The following is a 17,520-nucleotide window of genomic DNA, read 5'->3' on the forward strand; positions in this document are numbered from 1 at the left end:
TCTCGCCAGCCTATGACCAGGCCGTATTTTGGCACCTACCCTGCGGAGGCAGATGCGTCCTCAGTAACCCAAAATGCCTACCCGCTCGTGGAATTTCGCCTCCTCAGGAAAGACAATGCTAAAATGTACAAATAATCTCGGGAAGCTGGATAGCCTTGTTTGCCGAATGACATAGAGGAGTCGAATAGACAAGATTGTGCACCAGTGAGAAACAGCTCTAGACGCATATGAGTCATAGCAGCCATGCCATTCCAATAAAGAGCGCTAACAAACTTCATCTCTGCACCCCTCCCCCGTCATCGGGCTTGCTTTCCAGAACAGGTTCCTTAAGTACACCCTGAGCTTGGCTTCCCCACTTTTTGAAACATTCCTACGCCTGCGCCTTCTGACAATAAAACGAAACATGAGAACTTGTGATGAGCGCTCACATGAAGGCAATGGAAGGGTCCTGTGCCAGCCAGGGCCTCCGGTATCCAGCGGCGGGCCGTTCAACCCAATTCTAGCACGGATCCATTAAGACAAACTGGAATCTATGTGTCAATCATTTGACCACCTACAACGGTCAGGGAAGTTGTTGCGTTAATGAGGGTTCCTGCGTCGATCCAGGGTCAACTGCACGGGTCAGAAGGCCTCTCGCGTCGGGGAGCGGACCAACGTGATACAATATATCCCTCTAAGTGTCTTCGGATCGGCCAGGGAATCCAGCCCGGCGTCTCCAGAAAGATGGCCGGAAAACACACCACGGTGGGACAGAATGACTCTTCAGCCCTTGACCGGTAACAATAATATGTCCGGTAGTGTTCTACTCAAGGGGGCCCCTTTCCCGGAAATAAGGGGTTGCATTAGTGGTGGACAGAGTAGGGTGAGAGTTTAAAAACGCACAGGGCCATCCCATCCTTGCCTGAAAACGTGCATTCTTTTGCGCCGTCGACGAGTGAAACAAATCTAACCAAAAGGTCTGAGCCTGCGCACCGGTTGCCGAGTGTAGCCTGCGTTAACCGCTGCGCATCTGGGAAACCAAAGGCACGTGGTTCAATTCCCCGCGGTGCCCGCCTTTCCCATCAGGGTGAGAGGCAAGCGATGCAAAATGGCCTAAGCAGTTGAGTGCACCGTTAAGCTCCAATAACACGGCCGCAATCTTGAGGAGCAAGGACGGCGATGACCTGAACTGCAGTTTCCATAAAAACAAACGGCCATGGCAAATAACGCCAATGGGCGGGCGCCGTTCGCCAGCTAGTTTTAACCAATAACACGACCGCAATTTTGAGGAGCAAGGACGGTGATGACCTGAACTGCAGTTTCCGTAAAGACTAACCGAGTACAATAGGTGCTGCTCGGGCACGTGGGGCGGAAGTCTCTCTCTGTCGGCGTTGTGTGCGGCAGCTCGCCGGTGTGTGGGGGTGGTCCAACCGACATGTGATCTCGAATAGATTTATATATATATATATATATATATATATATATATATGTGTGTGTGTGTGTGTGTGTGTGTGTGTGTGTGTGTGTGTGTGTGTATGTGTGCGCATATATATATATATATGCATATAAAACATTTTTGTAACTTTTTGGCTGTCCTTTGGACAGATTGACAGTTACAGCAAAATTAAAAATAAAGCTCCGGTCTTAACTCTTCCAGTTCCACCACCAGACTCCAGCACCACTTGGCGGTGCTGTAAATGCCAATCCGTTATCATTATCAACCTAAGAAGCGCACAGGTGAAATATGCGCCCGGAATATCCCCACCTGTGCGACAGTATGTCTTGAAGCGTTCAAAGGCACTTCTTTCAAATGAGTCATCATCTTCATTCATTTGATGGCCGCGGTCTAATATTAGCCGCGGGCAGACGCTGCGCGGCCTACAGAGACTGCAACGCCTGGCGTCGAGGTTTTTGTTGCTACGACATGCGAGCGCGAAAAGGAGTTCTCATGTTCACTGAGACAGTGGAGAGACCTGTGTCAGCCAGGGACACCAGAACCGGACGAGGGATCTTCTGCACCATTTCAAGCAGGGACCGAAGAGGCGTATTAGTGTCTCGATGCCAATTATTGGACTTTCCGTGCCAGTAGAGAGCCTGTTTGCACCAGCGAGGGCCCCTGCGCCGATCCGTTGTTGGATGTCTCAGTTAGAGGCCCAGCAGCATCAAGGAGGGGACCGGTTGTGATGCATCCTTCTGAGGGTCTCCGTACGGTCCTGTGGGCTATGACTAGCCTAAAAGTCGCTGGAGATCCCAGCATGGGACGCAGTGCCTTCAGCTGCTGACCAGAACGTTTTACGAATGCAATTTAGTTGGCCGACCAGATGATTCTCTGAACGGATTCAGCAGTTGCAACATTACGAGCAAGAGAGATTGCGCCATTGCACCTTCCCATTGCGCCTTCCCATAGTCCATCCCGACTACGAATCTAAAAATTGCACTAATTTAACATCCGGCGAGGGGACACATTTTACACGCATGCCCATTGACTCCATAAAGCGTTGGAAAGTACCGATTTGGATACTTGATCATTTCCACCCGTCTGTTGACCACTGTCAGGTGTTGCTGCAAGTTTCCGTATGCTACAATGGTGTAACTAAAATAGTTTTTTCTGACGTCTCACAGAACACCTCACGGAGGGGGCACCAGGGCATCATGTACAGCCCGACCACAATACTCTCCTCTCGCGCCGAGCGCTTACACAAAACACTGCAATTCTGTCATCTACACACAAAGCAATGAAACTCGACATTCTGGATGCATTACTCAATCAGGACCACAAACGACTTCTAAACAAAGAAATGAATCAAACTACTGAATTATCTCTTTGGAGCAGGATCACAAATAAATCACTTAGACAAGGAACAAGACACTGATGAATGGCGCGGGCTTTGGGTGGTTGGCATGCAGTGCTGTGATTTGCTGCGTTGATTGTGTTATTCACAGTGTGTGGTGCTAATGATATCTTCTGCACGCCTAGGGTGCCGAAATGAAATGAAGAGCCGGATATGTTGAAGAGTCAATCACCAGTCACATACCGTGCAAGTTCTGTGAGCTTCGTGTGTCTGTCGCCATAAAAGCATATATACATATATATATGCATACATCATTAGTAAAAGCTATGAGCGATTTGGTCAAAAGCACAAGCCAGAACTGACACCACACCATATCGGAATGATTGGAAGCAGCAAACTTCAATGTAATTAAATCTCCTCACATGTGCACTGCGAAAATGCTAGAAAACTGGAGAAGTCCTTTTACTTTGCGAGCTTCTTAGGGTTCAGAGCTGTATCCACAAAAAATCCTCGTATTCCGGCCATTGAGTTTTAATATTCTTATGTATGCAGTTCGTATACGGGAACCTGGCATACTGCGCACAGCTCTGGGAAACCAAACGTACTTTGTATGCAAATACATGGAGCTTGTTCATTTTCGTCGGATCATGGTGGATCCTGTCATTTTAAGGCTAGGTATTTCGAAGAAAACATGGCAGCATACATTTAAATGTCCTGCTAAATACCATCAAAATCAAGCACAGGATTCATTTCTAGCTTATATACAGCTAGCCGGGTGGTTGATGAGATCAGCTGATGGCTGAGGACTAATACAGAATTTTTGCTTTGTGTGTTGCAGAGGAATACAGAATATCCTATCCTTGAAAATATATTAAAACGTAACGTACAAATATAACAAAAGTCACAAACTCAATAAACAATGGAAATAAGATGCACGACGCCGGCGGCGCGTAAAATTATGTTGGACAATGACAAGAACGAAATCATCGGCGCAATCGGCATAGCCACAAATTCAGTCATCAGTCGGTAAGAAGTAAAGCCCCAATAAAAATGATTAAGATTTAGGCCCCCGTCAATGGCGTAGGCCCTCCTATAATATGGAAAAACCCCGAGACAAATAAGGACGGTACCTGAGCATTCGACCACTACCGTGGCAGGCCAACAAAGAGGTTCCAGTGAACAGTGAACGGCCCTCATAACAAGCGAGAAGAACCTAACACCAATATTGTGCGACCCCTGAACGATCGGGGGCACCCCGGCAGGCCAACATGTAGGGTCCGGCCGGAGTACAGGATCCCCTGAACAAAAGGCACTAGCCGAAGATCGGTGTAAATGAATTAACGCCTCTGTGTGATCAAGAGTGCCGGGCAGGTTCACAGAGAGAGCTTTGGCAAGTGAAGGGACTTCAGCAAATAAGCTCAAAAAAGGAAAGAGATATAGGTGAATGAAAAACACATTTTCATCATTCGTGGTCGGCCCTGGGCACACAAATTGACTTCTTCATAATGAAATATATTGAGCCATTTCTATCTCACTCCGATCGAAGCACGGAAAAACATGCTGCGCGTCTCCAACGTATCCGGAATCAGTCTGGCATCCGTGACATCCGCACTACGCCAACTCCAGGTTAAAGAGCGCCTTGACGTAAAACACAAATTGATATCACCTCTCTTTTCATTCGCATCAAAAACAAAATTTCGCATTTCCGACTCCCACCCCGTTTATACCGCTAAGTGGTCACCATTTTTGCTGCTGCCAGACGTGTCCAGCTATCCTATACCAAACAAACCATCATCCGCATGGACTCCCTTTACGCGCTGTGTGCCCTCAACACTCAACACAACACATTTTACCCTTTCATTGCCGTAATTCGGAATATTATCCCACCGCTTACACCCAAAGAGAATCTCCAAATGCTTCGAATACACAGCCACGCAAACATTCCTGGCGACGAGACCGCTGGTGGCTTTGCCAGCGACAGCCAGCAATTAACTCTAATAAGTGCGCCTCCTGTTCCTAAACAAGGCGCACTTACATATACAAACTTAAAGTTCCGATGCTCTTTGCAACGTGAATGAGATTTGCAGCTCCACCCACATTTATGCACCATTAAGCCCACTCATCATCATCTAACATCATTAAACATCTTATCAGGGCTCACATTTAAAAGAGATAATCCTAGCACGTCTCGCATTGTTATTATAGTCCTGACTCGTAGCACGTCGTGACGTTATATATATATATATATATATATATATATATATATATATCATACGATATAATACACATAAGGGTGTGCCGTCCTCGTTATCTACCGTTAGTAGGCTAGGCCATGTGATCAGCTGACGCCTGATGACTAATGCAGAGTTTTTGTTTTGACTCCTATGCAGGAGTACAAAATATTGCAGCAATATGTACTAGAATATGATGTATAATTCTATGAAGTGTAACAAATCTAATAGCCAACGACAACGGCATATACGACGTTGGCGGTGTCTTAAGTTATGTTCGACAATTGCGCGTAAAAACACATCGGCGCACATCCGACTGCTGCTCTCAGTCTAAGGTGCCAAGAGGAACCATCATCCTGTCCCTGCCGATTAAGAGTTACGTCCGCGTCAGCGGTGTACGCCCTCCGATAAAATCGGGAAAAACCCCAGAGCAAAAGGGAAGGCACCTGAGCGGTTGAGGGTGCCGCGGCAGACCATCAAAGACGCTCCCGCCATCAGCATAGGGCCCTCAGAACAAGCGAAAAGAACCCCAAAACCAACGTGGTGGGCTCCTGCAAGACTGAGAGTGCCCCGGCAGGCTGACATATGGGACCCCGTCCAGCCCACAGGGCCCTCTGAGCAAAGGGAATTTCCCAATAGCAGTGTGTATGAAATAATGCCCCTGTACGAACAAGAGTGCCCGGGCAGTACACAGAAAGAGTTCTAACAAGAGTGGAATGTCCTCCGCAAATGAGATCGGGGGGATGATGATGAGAATGAGTCCTAGATCTATGCAGAGAACCCCTGATCATCGAGTACTTCGGTGCGTTAATATCCATATATGGGCTTAGCAATAGCACAGGGCCCTCCGAGCAGGCGGAAAGAACCCGTTACCAATATGTAGGGCCCCTGAGCAAACAAGTGCACCCCGGTATAAGGGCCCCCGCAATAGTGTACAGAGCCTTTCGAGTGAATGTAAAGAATCTGTTGAGGACTGTTGATCGATCAAGAGTGCCAAGACATGTTAAAAATGCAAAGAGCCCGAGTGCAACATGGAAGTCTCTTTAGTAATCGAATTGCCCTAGCAAGTGGACATATGAGGACCCCGGCAACAGCGTGGGCCTCTGGACAGCATGATGATCTTCAAAATATTTCCCAATCACCACCCTCTCAATCAGCAAAAAGTTGTTTCTGTATGCTCACGGGCGTTTTACTTTCGCTTGCGAATGTCCTTGGTCGTCTGGAGACCCAAGAACATTAACTTGTATGGCGTTTTGTGTTTAAAAAACCGCGTCTTTTTGGCTGGCTATGGACCCCATCGGGACCCAAGGAGGGATTTGACCCCGGGCCCCCTTCCTCCTTCTGGATCCGCCGCTAGTCCCTCATGCGACTGAGCACTCTACGTTGTTTATGGCGAGACGATGCTACTGATAAGCGCAAGTAGCGTTCGCGACCCTGCTTAAGTCACGTCCATTTAGTTAATAACGTGTTAATATTCAGAGATTTTCAGACTTAATCCGAGCATTTTTAACTGAATGGATTTCTGATCTCAGAGCTCAGAGCTTTTCTGAGCTTGTTGTGTGCGCCCTGACGCCTGCCACTTAAGAAATCTGACCTTTAAAGCTCACCTCTTATTGGCTTACTAGTAGCTTACTTGCGATTGGATATTAAAGAGCGCTGACATGCATAATTCCGTCACAAATGCGTTGGATCTATATCTGGCACGTGACAACAGCCAAGCGCATGCCATGATGCTAAGTATATGCAGCAATATCAGCACGACCTCTAAAACTATCTAACCTCATAAAGATCATCTCAACATATTCAAATCGGATGCTTTATTGGCGGGGCAATGCATGACCACGTTTTTTTATCCCTTATCGTTTTCAACCTTCACGGTGACCTTTAGAGGGCATGTCGCCAAAGATGCATATGCCATATAACACATGACCCCCCCCCCCCGCGCCGTCAAGTCTTGCATGGATTTACGGGCTTAAACTTCACGGACACATCCGCACCGAAACTTGCAAAGCAGGTAGACTAGCCCAGAACTTCCTGAAAGCAACAGTTTGTTGAACCCCTGAACTCATGCTGTTCCTAATGAATATGCACACTTGCCCGATCATAGAATAGTGCTCATGCATATGGAATACTGCTTATCTAGAAAGCTTTCACTCCTTGGTGAATGTTTAACAGAGATAGACTAAACAGGTCACTGGGTTAGAAAACCATAGCTTCACCGAACGTTTGGTGAATTTTTTTAGAGAAAAAATTAAACTGGCGCAACTAACTAAAGCACATGATGCATCATTACAGGGAGTATGCCACCTTCTTGTACTTTTCATTTATTGCATAGATGTGACTCGCACGATATGATCAACAATACCAGTTTTCTCAAAATCCTTCTGAATAGCTCAGAATATCGACCTGAAGGAGCCGTTTCTGCGGGAAAAAATCTCATTGGACATCCTGTTCACTACTATGAAAGTAAAACATTTCATTTGCATTACTGTTCCCAACTTGTATATTCTGTAGTACTTGCAACACACTAATTTCTCAAAATGTTTGTGTTATGAATGCCGCGACAGCTTGAAACACTGCTTAGACAACAATATATGCGAACATGAGGCTATTTTTCCGCGAATTAAACGAAACGCTGTACTATGGCCTTGCTTTTACCCTAATGGCGGTCACCACGGTAACCCTTTTCGAGGCGCGCTTTGGCTGTGGGAACGGGAGCATCACATGCTCCATAGCGACGCACTAGTTCAAACTTCAACCAATGCACTTCATGGTTACAGTTCCTTGCCGCCCGCTATGCCAATCACAATTGTTTTATTCGCACTGGCAGAGGTGCCACGGCGTTTGCTATGACGACGGTGCTCGCGAGAACTGCAGGGAAGAAGCGAAATGCGGTTACAAAGTGTTGACAGCGTAATTTGGACTAGTAATAATTAAAATTGATATGCTCATGATGTCTTGTCGGTGCTGCAGTGACACTACATTGTGGCATTATTAAACTAAGTGGCCATGAAGTTTCACTAGAGTGTGTTTTTGAAATATGACTCAAATGTGTGACACTCCGTAGCCCTAATAATTAACCAGATCTCCAAAGTGCACCTGCGCTGAGCGCTTGAAGACCTTGAAGCTGTGCTCATGCCGAAAGTTTGGAGACCTTGAAGCTGTACTCAATCTAGGGTTGACTTATGCGTGCTCACCTAACCCAGTTTTGGAAAATGCCCGAAAGTAAATTATGTGTATCCCCAGATATCCTGCTTTGGCCGCCCTTCACGTGTTCCCACTTAAGGTCAATGTCACAACATATATTTTAGCGACCATTCTCACTGACATCAGGAGACGCGTCTTTTTGTTGCGTTGGGTGGAATTACCTGCCTACCGCAACTGTGCGCGTGCTCATTGTTTATCGACCTCTCCTGGGTTGATGGATTCATGTCTGTGTGACATACTTCATGCCTCTGTTTAGGCACGTGGTCAGGTATAAGCTCCATGCTTGTATGCTAGAGCTCTGTTAGCATGACGTTAAAGGTTCTGCTGCATCACTGCAACATGGTTTGAATCGCATGACTAGCATTTCGGACGGTGCACAATTCCAGTCACTTCTCGTTCAGACATTAACCCCGGCAGAAGTGTACAGACTGACACGTTTAGGAATCTAGGGCTCTTACAAACTTTTTCCGTCAAGTGTCTAAATCACACTGGTTATCACTCTTCCGAGGCCAAGGAACCCAGTACGGTGTTAGAACCTGTCGTCACGGTGAGTACGTGGCCATTGCCAGGGTTAGATGCCATAGAATACTGTCGGAGTAGCACGGAACGACGCCCATGAAGTTTCCACCGCTTGGCTCGCGGACATTAAGTATGTGAATGAATTGCATCTCTCTCCTAACGTCATATGCCATGGCAAATGCATATTCGTCACACTCGCAGCAAATCAAACTTTGTCTATGGACAGAAATGTATTACAGTTAACAAAGTAGAAAACGATCCATGGTAGCTAACTGACTAGATTATTCCAAATTTCACGACGCGCCCACACACGCAGACAGACCCACTCATTGCACATGGCTCTCTGGGCTCAGCCAGGTCGGCTGACGGCATCGTCACTCCTCATCCACCGCGTGCCAGTGGCGCTGGATATCGGCCGCGGCGCTGCCAGACCTCAGGCCTCGAGCTGCCCTCCCCCCCCCCCCCCCCCACTCCGAGCGAGCGCCGTACTGGCGCTGTCCACTGCGAGACGGAGCGCTACACCGGCGCAGACCAAATCTAGTCACGAGAGCGCCGCTGACGCACGCCAAGTGTAAAACTGAGTACAAAAAGAACCACTGACGATACGCACACACACACGAGGGCGCGCCTCGGACGCACAGTGACGCCACTCCAGGCCGCGCGGAGCCGTGACGCCGCCGCGGGCCACCATCGTGACGTCACTCAGAGCTGCGCCGTGGGCCAGGCGATCTTGGCCTCGAGCCGTTTGTAGGCGAGCATACAGTGCGTTCCGCTGGCGGTCAGCTCCTGCTTGAGCAGCTGCGGACACTCCTGGTCGCCGAGCAGGGTCTCTGTGGAGCCAGGACCGGAGGTGAGCGGCCGACGCCCGACACCCGACACGGGCCGCGCCTCCGCCTGAGACCATCGCCCGACACACAGCCGGCTCTTCCGAGACAGGGCAGCCGCGACGCGGCCGACAGCGGTCCACTGTAGGCGCAGACAACGGCCGACAGCAGTGGACTGCGGCCGCACACACCGGCAGACAGCGGCAGACGGGCGGAAGGCACGTCACGGGACCTTGCGCTCGCCACCCAGTCCGGCACCCACCGTTGCCGTTGATGAGTTTGAAGAGACCGTAATCGATGGGACTGGTGATACGCAGCTTGTTGCCGAGCATCTTGCAGATGTCTCGGGCGCTCGTGTTGGGCCGCGCCGGCAGTGTGCGACTGATGATGGTGCCCTGCTGCTCGTCAGGGATGATGACTCGCAGCAGGCCGTCCACCGAGTCAGCGCCGCTGCACGAGCCAGAACACTGGCGGCACACGCGGGCACATCCCGTTCATGATGAAACTGCAGCCATCACCGGTGCGTGAGTCGAAACAATGAAGACAGATACAGACACAAGCCGGACCAGAGCGGTACATTGTGTCACTACAGCAATCCGAGTATTCATGAACGCCTTCTAATGACTAGCTCGTAATATCTGAAAGTTACGACGACGTTAAGAATGGTGGCGTCCAGCTTTTGCTGGTCGGGTCTGTCCAGCCTGACCTGAGCGGAGCCGGCGCTCCGACGGCTGCCGGTCACGTCTGTCCAGCCTGACCTGAGCAGAGCCGGCGCTCCGGCGGCTGCCGGTCACGTCTGTCCAGCCTGACCTGAGCAGAGCCGGCGCTCCGGCGTCTGCCGGTCACGTCTGTCCAGCCTGACCTGAGCGGAGCCGGCGCTCCGGCGGCTACTCACGTGTGACAGGCTCCTGGTGGACTCGCGCGACCGGTCCTCCAGGTAGTGCTGCAGGTTCTTCAGCACGTGCACGGCCGAGGACAGCATGGTCAGGTAGTAGCCGGCCTCGCCGTTTAGCAACATAGGGTGCAGCAGGCCCCACATGTAGTCGGCCTCAAACTGGGGAGAGGCGACCCCGCCCCGTCACCGGCCAGCAGTCACACCGCCGGCGCTGTCGACCGATGCACGACACTGAGGCGGCTTCAAAACCAGTGAGGGGCTCGGCTTCCACACCAGTGGGGGGCTCAGCCTCCACACCAGTGGGGAGCTCATCCTTCACACCAGTGGGAGACTCATCCTCCACACCAGTGAGGGGCTCATCCTCCACACCAGTGGGGGACTCAGCCTCCACACCAGTGAGGGGCTCGGCTTCCACACCAGTGGGGGACTCAGCCTCCACAGACTCAGCCTCCACACCAGTGAGGGGCTCGGCTTCCACACCAATGGGGGACTCAGCCTCCACAGACTCAGCCTCCACACCAGTGAGGGGCTCAGCAGCCGGCGCTATCCGCTACTGGTTCTCGCATCAAAAGCATGTCGATGGGTCAAAGGCGCGCATAGGCTTTTAATACGTTGATTGACGATGAACAAATGGAAAACCCCTGTCGAAACAATGGCTATGATTAGCTTCGCTCGAGACAGCTTATGCATATCATACGCTAGTGAGAAACTTTGCGAATATGTGCTTTATAGTCCCATACGGAGCATGGCGCCGAATATTCTGCAAATATTAAATACCAACGCCGTCATTTCCTTTCATCATTACATGCATGTCACCGTGGTGTGGGGAGCAATGCCCGTCTCCATACCGAAGATGTGGTGGTGTACTTCTACATTCGTTACACTACCTGCTGTACATTGAGGTTGGTAACATGCCGCTATTCGGGCGCGTGCGTTTTGTTCACTGCCGTACCTCTATGGTGGTGGCGTGGCAGTGAGCGAGCGTGAAGATCAGCAGCGGCAAAAACTCGTCGGCCGGCAGGGAGGCATCTTTGGCGCCGGCGGCGGCGAACAGCGCTGATATCACCGCCAGCAGGTGCTCCAGCTTGTCCAGCGGGCTGATGGCGGCCTGCATCTCAACCGCCGAACGACGAATCATCTCCAGTGCGGCGGCGGACGGCGGCGGACGCTCCGACTTCAGCCCCAGCGAGGACGCCGAGCGGCCGCGAGCGAACTCAAGGTTCTCAGCCAGTCGCTGGACGGCGCCACTGCGGCGCGCATCCTCCGCCGCCAGCTGGCTGATGTGGTCGTACAAGGGTCGCACCAGCAACTCCTCCAGCACACCCTCCAGGATCACGTCCAGGTTCAGGAACTCAGTGGACGACAGCTAAGTAAGGGACAGTACAGAATTACGGTACGCACAAAAACATATTTGATAAATAGCAAGCACGGGCTCAACCCTGACACGTGGCCAACATTTTCCCCAGGGGGCCGAATGCTAAGTATTTTCCAAAAATCCTGCGACTTTGAACCAGATTCCCGTGATACCGCCCAGTGTCTAGTACAGAACTCTTGTGTTAGGGGGAGAGCATGGTCCCCTCAGCCATCCCCTTGTCTACGCCCCTGACCCCACCCGTGGCATTCCAGACCATCACCGGTCACAACTGTGCCCGTTTTCTATGTACAGGCAGTTTCTTTACACAGGAAGGGAATCGCTAAATTCACCAAAACCGTGGCAACACGTTTCGGTACGTGCGTGTCTCCGTAGCATCGTGAGTGCCGGCGCTTACCTTGTCCCTTTCCTGGTTGACGATCTGGTGAAAATCACCCTCGCCATTCTTCACCAAGTAGTTCTTCATGCCGTTGACAAACTGGCGCGTGTTTCTCATGACCACGTGTGGATCGGTCTCCGTCGCCTCCCGTGTGCACTGTCAAGCCCGGGGCAATTTCACGACATGTGGATCAACATGGCATAGGCATCCAGGACGACTGTATTCAAAGAGACGTTATCAGAAGACGCCTTCCAAGCCATGGTCTTAAGTGTTGTAAGTAGGAGCGCTTTAACCCTGATGAGAACAGATTATGTCCCTTCCGGCGCCAGACACTCCGAGCCCGTTTGTAGCCGGTGGCAGGGCGTGATGGAACGTGACAATAACAACATTTTACTGGGTAACACACTCTACAGTGCCCGTAGATTCCCCTGCAGCTAAGAGCCGGCGTGCGCGTGGCGAGCGCGGAGGGCCTGGGATGCCGGTGACCCACCTGCAGAAACTTGAGCACGTTCAACGAGAAGGTGTTGGCGCTGTCGGCCGCCAGCTGCAGCACGTACTGCTTGATGGCGCCACCCGACTGCTGACTCCTCCGGTGAAGGCGGAGGGAGTTCAGCCGAGGAGGAGCTGTCGGACAGATCACGTTCTCACCACTGACGACGGTAGCGGCACGCGGAGAGAGCCGCCCAGTCGTCCACTGCCGCTGGCTGTCTCATCAGCCCCGCACGGCCAAATGTGCTGTGCATCGATCACGATCGGGACAGACCGCGCCCGATCCAGCAGCTGCACGATGGGACGCTATTCGACCCCAACGCGGCAACACGGGCACGACAGCGCGAGTCGAACCACGGGACCACCAGGCACGGAGCCTCAAATAAGCACCGAGCGCTAGCGGGACCTCAGAGCAGCCGGGCAGCCAAGCCTAGCAACCACGCATCCAGAGTGGACGGCACACCGCAGCACCACCGAGACCTGAGCACGAGAGGAGGCCGGGCGGCCAGCCGTGGCCTGACTCACAGTAGAGCGACTCCTGTGGGGCCCGTGGCAGCGGCAGCCGCTGCGGGTACAGCCGGGCGGCCGTGCCCTCCGACGCAGCCGTGTCGTCGTCCGTCATGGCCGCCTCCTGGCACACGTGCACGAACGACTCGGAGTCGGTGAAAAAAGCGGTCGTCGGCGGGCGGCTCGTCGAACTGGCCGGTGCGCAGCCGCATCTGGTCGGTCATTAGTCGCATAATCGACTGCCACTTGGTGGCTTCGGTCGGGTCGTCCTGCGTCGTCGTTGTCGCCGCCGCCGCCGCCGCCGCCGCCGCCGGCTCGCCCGCCGGCCGCACGTTGTCATAGTCGGACGCGTGCGAGTCGGAGGGTTCGGGCGCGGTCGCCGCCGGCGCCGCCATCTGCGTCAAACTCTGCCGCACGTAGGCCTGCACGATACGACTTTCCTCCTCCTTGGAGAAGGCCGGCGGCGCCGCCGCCTCCGACTGCTCCTCTGTTGACTCGGAGAGCCTCAGGGCCGTGTTGCGCGCCTCTGGCGGCGGCCGGCGCAGTTGCACGGCGTCCTCCAGCTCGGCCTCCGTGTCCGCCTCGAAGCCCTCGTTGTCGGCGCCGGCGGACGCCCAGGCGGCGTCGCCACGCCACGGCTGCTGGCGCGAGGCGCGGCGCGGCCGTGACCGGCGAGGCGACTGCACGCGCGGCGGCTGCACGGCCTTGCCACGGCGCGCCGATTCAGCGATGCCATGCGAGCTCTGCGAGCGCGCGCCGGCGCGCAGGCGGCGCGGCGTTCGACGTCAGGTTGTCGACGCTGCTGGAGAGCGGCGGCAGCTCGTCGCTGGAGTCGATGGTTTCGAGCGGCGGCCGGCGGCCGCGGCCCGGCGGCTCCCAGCGGATGTTGGGCTCCGAGTGGCGGTGCGCCGCGCTCCGGTCGAACGGCGCGCGCCGCTGCACGCCCGAGACCGCGTCGCGCACGGCGTCCGCCGGCACCGCGTAGAACGGACTGCCGGCGGCCGGCGAGCGAGGGGCGGCGCCGGCGGGTCGCGACGGGCCGAGCTCGAGGCGCAGCGCCGTCCGGTCGCTGGCGGCGGCCGGCGGCTCGGCAGCGCCGCGAGCGGCGTCGCTCAGGTCATTCATGGAGCGAGCGGCCGTGCGGGGCTTGAACGTGCTCTCCGGCTGCAGTTCGCGCGGTGGCGACGCCCAAATGTCCTCGTAGTCCGAGATCTTGTCGGCCACAGAGCTGCGGCAGTAGCTGGCCGGCAGCTCCAGGATGTCGGCCTCCTGGTAGTGAGTGGAACGCTTCTTGCGGCCGCGCCGGCGGCTGGCGCGCGGCGCGCCCGTCAGCAGCACGTCGTCGTCGCAGGAGGCGGGCGTTGTGACGGGCGAGGCCCGGCTGACGCCAGGCCGCGCCGCCCGGCGCCGGCGCCAACTCGCGTACCGGCGTGTTGGAGGCGCTGCGCACCTGGCGGCCGACGCCCTGGCCGCCGATCAGCATGGTCACCTCACTGCGCACCTGGCCGCCGCCCGTCTGGCTGAAGCTGCTGCCGGCCGGCGGCGTGAGCGAGGGCTTGCACCAGCGTGGCGGCGGGCGCGCGGCGCGGCGCGCGCAACCGGCTCGCCCGGGCTGTCGACGCGGCTCACCAGGCTGGGGACTGAGCAGACTGGCGGCGCCGCTGGCGGCCGGCCGCAGCTGCAGACTGCTGGGCGGCGTGGGGCGACAGTGCGCTGCCGGCCGCCGGCCGCCATCCGCCTCCTGCTCGCTGATGGGCACCAGCGCGAGCGTCACGGGGCTGGCACGGCCCTCGGCCGCGGCGCGCACCGCCAGCCGCTTGCCGAAGGTGGTGAGCGGCGAGTCGACCTGCTGCGGCCCGCTGGAGCTGCCCTGACTCGACTGGCTGGTGAGCGTCTCGGTGTGCGGCGGCTGCAGGGCGCCCGGCGGACTGCCCAGGCTGCCCAGGCTCGATTGGCTGCCGTGGCCGCCGCTCGGCTTGTTGAGGCTGCTCGCCGTCGACGACTGCGTGCTGCCACCCGCGCCTGTGCTGCCACCTGACGGGCTGTTCGCCAAGCGCGACTGCCAGAATTCTGCCGGGAGAGACCAGGATGACCTCACCCAAGGACACGAGTGCAAAGCTATTTATTAGTTGGCTCTAGGCATGCAAATCGTTATCCCTGAGTCAGCAGCACCGCACGCATGAGGTGGCATAAGAGACGTTCCAGTGACACACAGCGTCCCGCTTCCAGATAAACGCGGGGGACGAAACCTCGCAACCTAAAGCCGACGCCCGTGATTCCGGGAAGTGCTCCCACTCATTACCACTCTCAGCTACCGGACCGCACCCACCCGGCGAATGGACGGATCTCTTCTGTGGCCGCAGGACCGGCGACAGGTCGGCGGTACACGCGGACAGCGGCAATAGAACGCGGGACGACCCGGAGGGTCCTAGCAGCGGGTAAACGGATACCGAGTGGATAGCGTGGCGCCGACGAACCGCCGCCGCCCCGTCTCCAACCACCTGAACGTGCGGGCGCGACGGCGGCGCGCGCCTGAGTCAGGAGGCATACGGAGAAGAGCTGAGATAACCACCAGCCGAAACGGCCTGCGCTGGCGGCCAGGTGGCGACCATCCGCCCGGAGGCGTGATAACGGAGCGACGGACGGTGGCTACCGCTGATAACACGGGGAAGCATGCCTGATGGCGAGCCTTGAAAGCACGCGGGGAAAACACAACAGACGATGGTAAGGTTCTACCAGATTTACAAAGTAACCAGTGTGCTCTTCGCCAGCCTCATCCGCAGCGGAGCCGAAGATCGCGCCCGCTTTCATCAGGCTGCCATCACGGGAACGTCATCACCAAGACGTGAGATCATCGGACTCCCGCCGGCGAACTCCCAGCAGGCCCACAATGCTCGCCTGGCGCGGCGCCCGGCCGCGTGAGGGAGCTCCGCGCCGCCGGTGGCGACTCACCTTGTCCGAGCAGGGCGCGCGAGGACAGCTGGTGACGCGACTCGGCCTTCTGCAGACTGTCGGGCAGGCGCAGCTGCACGGCAGCAGTTCGTCGCTGGAAGGTGGCCAGACTGGTGTGAGCGCAGCCAGCGCCGCCTATACGTCAGCCCGGGCGGTAATTACTCACCCACTCACGGCCCTTTGTGGCCCGCTGGCGCCGGCTTAGCCAGAAAATAATCTGTTATGCAAAGTGTCAGGCGATATCATCGCGCTGGGCGCGGGAGGTGGTCGCGTATGAGGCCGGCATGTGCAAGGCTTAACTGCTCTTCATATGGAATGAACGTTTCAGGCCGTGGCATTTGTTTTGAGGGTGGCAACGTCTGGCTGCTGTTGCCATTTGTAAACTTCTCCACCTACTCCTAATTTTCACACAAATGTTTATCTAATAAGGGGATCTCGCAAATGGAAGCCACACCAAACAAATGGAAGTGGCTGAGACGGATATGAGTCACGATCCACAGAGCTGGGTTCAGCGAATAACAGCCACGGCTTCTGCCGATGGGTCGAGATATTCATTGACCTTTAATTGAGTACCAGTATAGGCACACCCCCGCTGCCCCTCCCCCGCCATGTGTCATCAGCTGATCTCCAGCCCACAATGTTTGCCGTCTACAGTTCCAACAAATTGACGTCTGTTTATAAAACACCAGAGTTATGAAGACGGCGCGCCCAGTGGCCGCCGTGTCCTGTCACGCACAGCGCCCGGAGACGCCGGCAGACGTTTGCTGAGGCAGACGGCAGGGGTCTGATGAGGCGCCAGACGGGCGGCTCCAGAGGAGTCCGGTCGGGACGCCCAGACGGGCGGCTCAAAAGGAGACTATCAGGACGGGCAGACGAGCGGCTCCAGAGGAGACCGGTCAGGACACGCAGACAGGCGGCTCCAGAGGAGACCGGTCAGGACGCGCAGACAGATGACTCCGAGGAGACCGATCGTGACGCGCAGACGGCGGCTCCAGAGGAGACCGGTCGGGATGCGAAGACGGGCGGCTCCAGAAGAGACGGTCAGGACGCGCAGACATGCAGCCACCTCCAAAACGACTTCAGACTGGCGATGGGCGGCTACGTCTGGCCACGTCATGGCATAGCGCTCCAGCTTATGCAGATACACCACAGCAGCCGCGGTAAATAACGCCAGTCAGGAATGCGGTCAGTCCGGCACCGCCCGCCCCTAGACCTGGGCGGCGTGAGCAAGCTGCCGTCGGCCCGGCCGCTGACGACGTGCCACCAGCGGCTGCCGTCCGTCAGGCGCCCCGCCGCTCCGTCCCACCGACGACCGACCGCACGCGCCGCAGACACCACGGATGGTACCTGGCCCGTGAGGATCGGCTCAGGCAG

At 55.4% G+C, this 17,520-nt stretch overlaps 1 protein-coding gene across 1 annotated transcript; it reads right to left on the reverse strand.

The window, feature by feature from the left end:
• Positions 1–8,950: 8,950 nt before the first annotated feature.
• LOC119108930 (protein sprint) lies at positions 8,951–14,677 on the reverse strand. The gene is made up of 10 exons (XM_037232474.1): positions 14,625–14,677; positions 14,235–14,575; positions 13,522–13,720; positions 13,213–13,385; positions 12,689–12,822; positions 12,217–12,354; positions 11,400–11,813; positions 10,448–10,606; positions 9,815–10,019; positions 8,951–9,558 (listed from the first exon to the last, which is right to left on the reverse strand). The coding sequence occupies exons 1-10, from the start codon at positions 14,675–14,677 to the stop codon at positions 9,431–9,433; spliced, it is 1,944 nt and encodes a 647-aa protein (XP_037088369.1). The 3' UTR covers positions 8,951–9,430.
• Between the last annotated feature and the right edge of the window lie 2,843 nt (positions 14,678–17,520).

The sequence above is a fragment of the Pollicipes pollicipes genome, unplaced genomic scaffold (genome assembly GCF_011947565.3).
Source record: "Pollicipes pollicipes isolate AB1234 unplaced genomic scaffold, Ppol_2.1 Scaffold_7078;HRSCAF=8392_pilon_pilon_pilon, whole genome shotgun sequence".
NCBI lineage: Eukaryota > Metazoa > Arthropoda > Thecostraca > Pollicipedomorpha > Pollicipedidae > Pollicipes > Pollicipes pollicipes.

Excerpts from the sequence above, each read along its gene's own strand:
- LOC119108930 (XM_037232474.1), bottom strand. The coding sequence starts at position 14,677 with ATGCTGATCGGCGGCCAGGGCGTCGGCCGCCAGGTGCGCAGCGCCTCC. Across the intron at positions 14,576-14,624 it reads GTGCGCAGCGCCTCCAACAC|CCGGGCCTCGCCCGTCACAA; the intron begins GCCGGTACGCGA and ends GCCTGGCGTCAG. Across the intron at positions 10,020-10,447 it reads CCACCAGGAGCCTGTCACAC|TGTTCTGGCTCGTGCAGCGG; the intron begins GTGAGTAGCCGC and ends GTGTGCCGCCAG.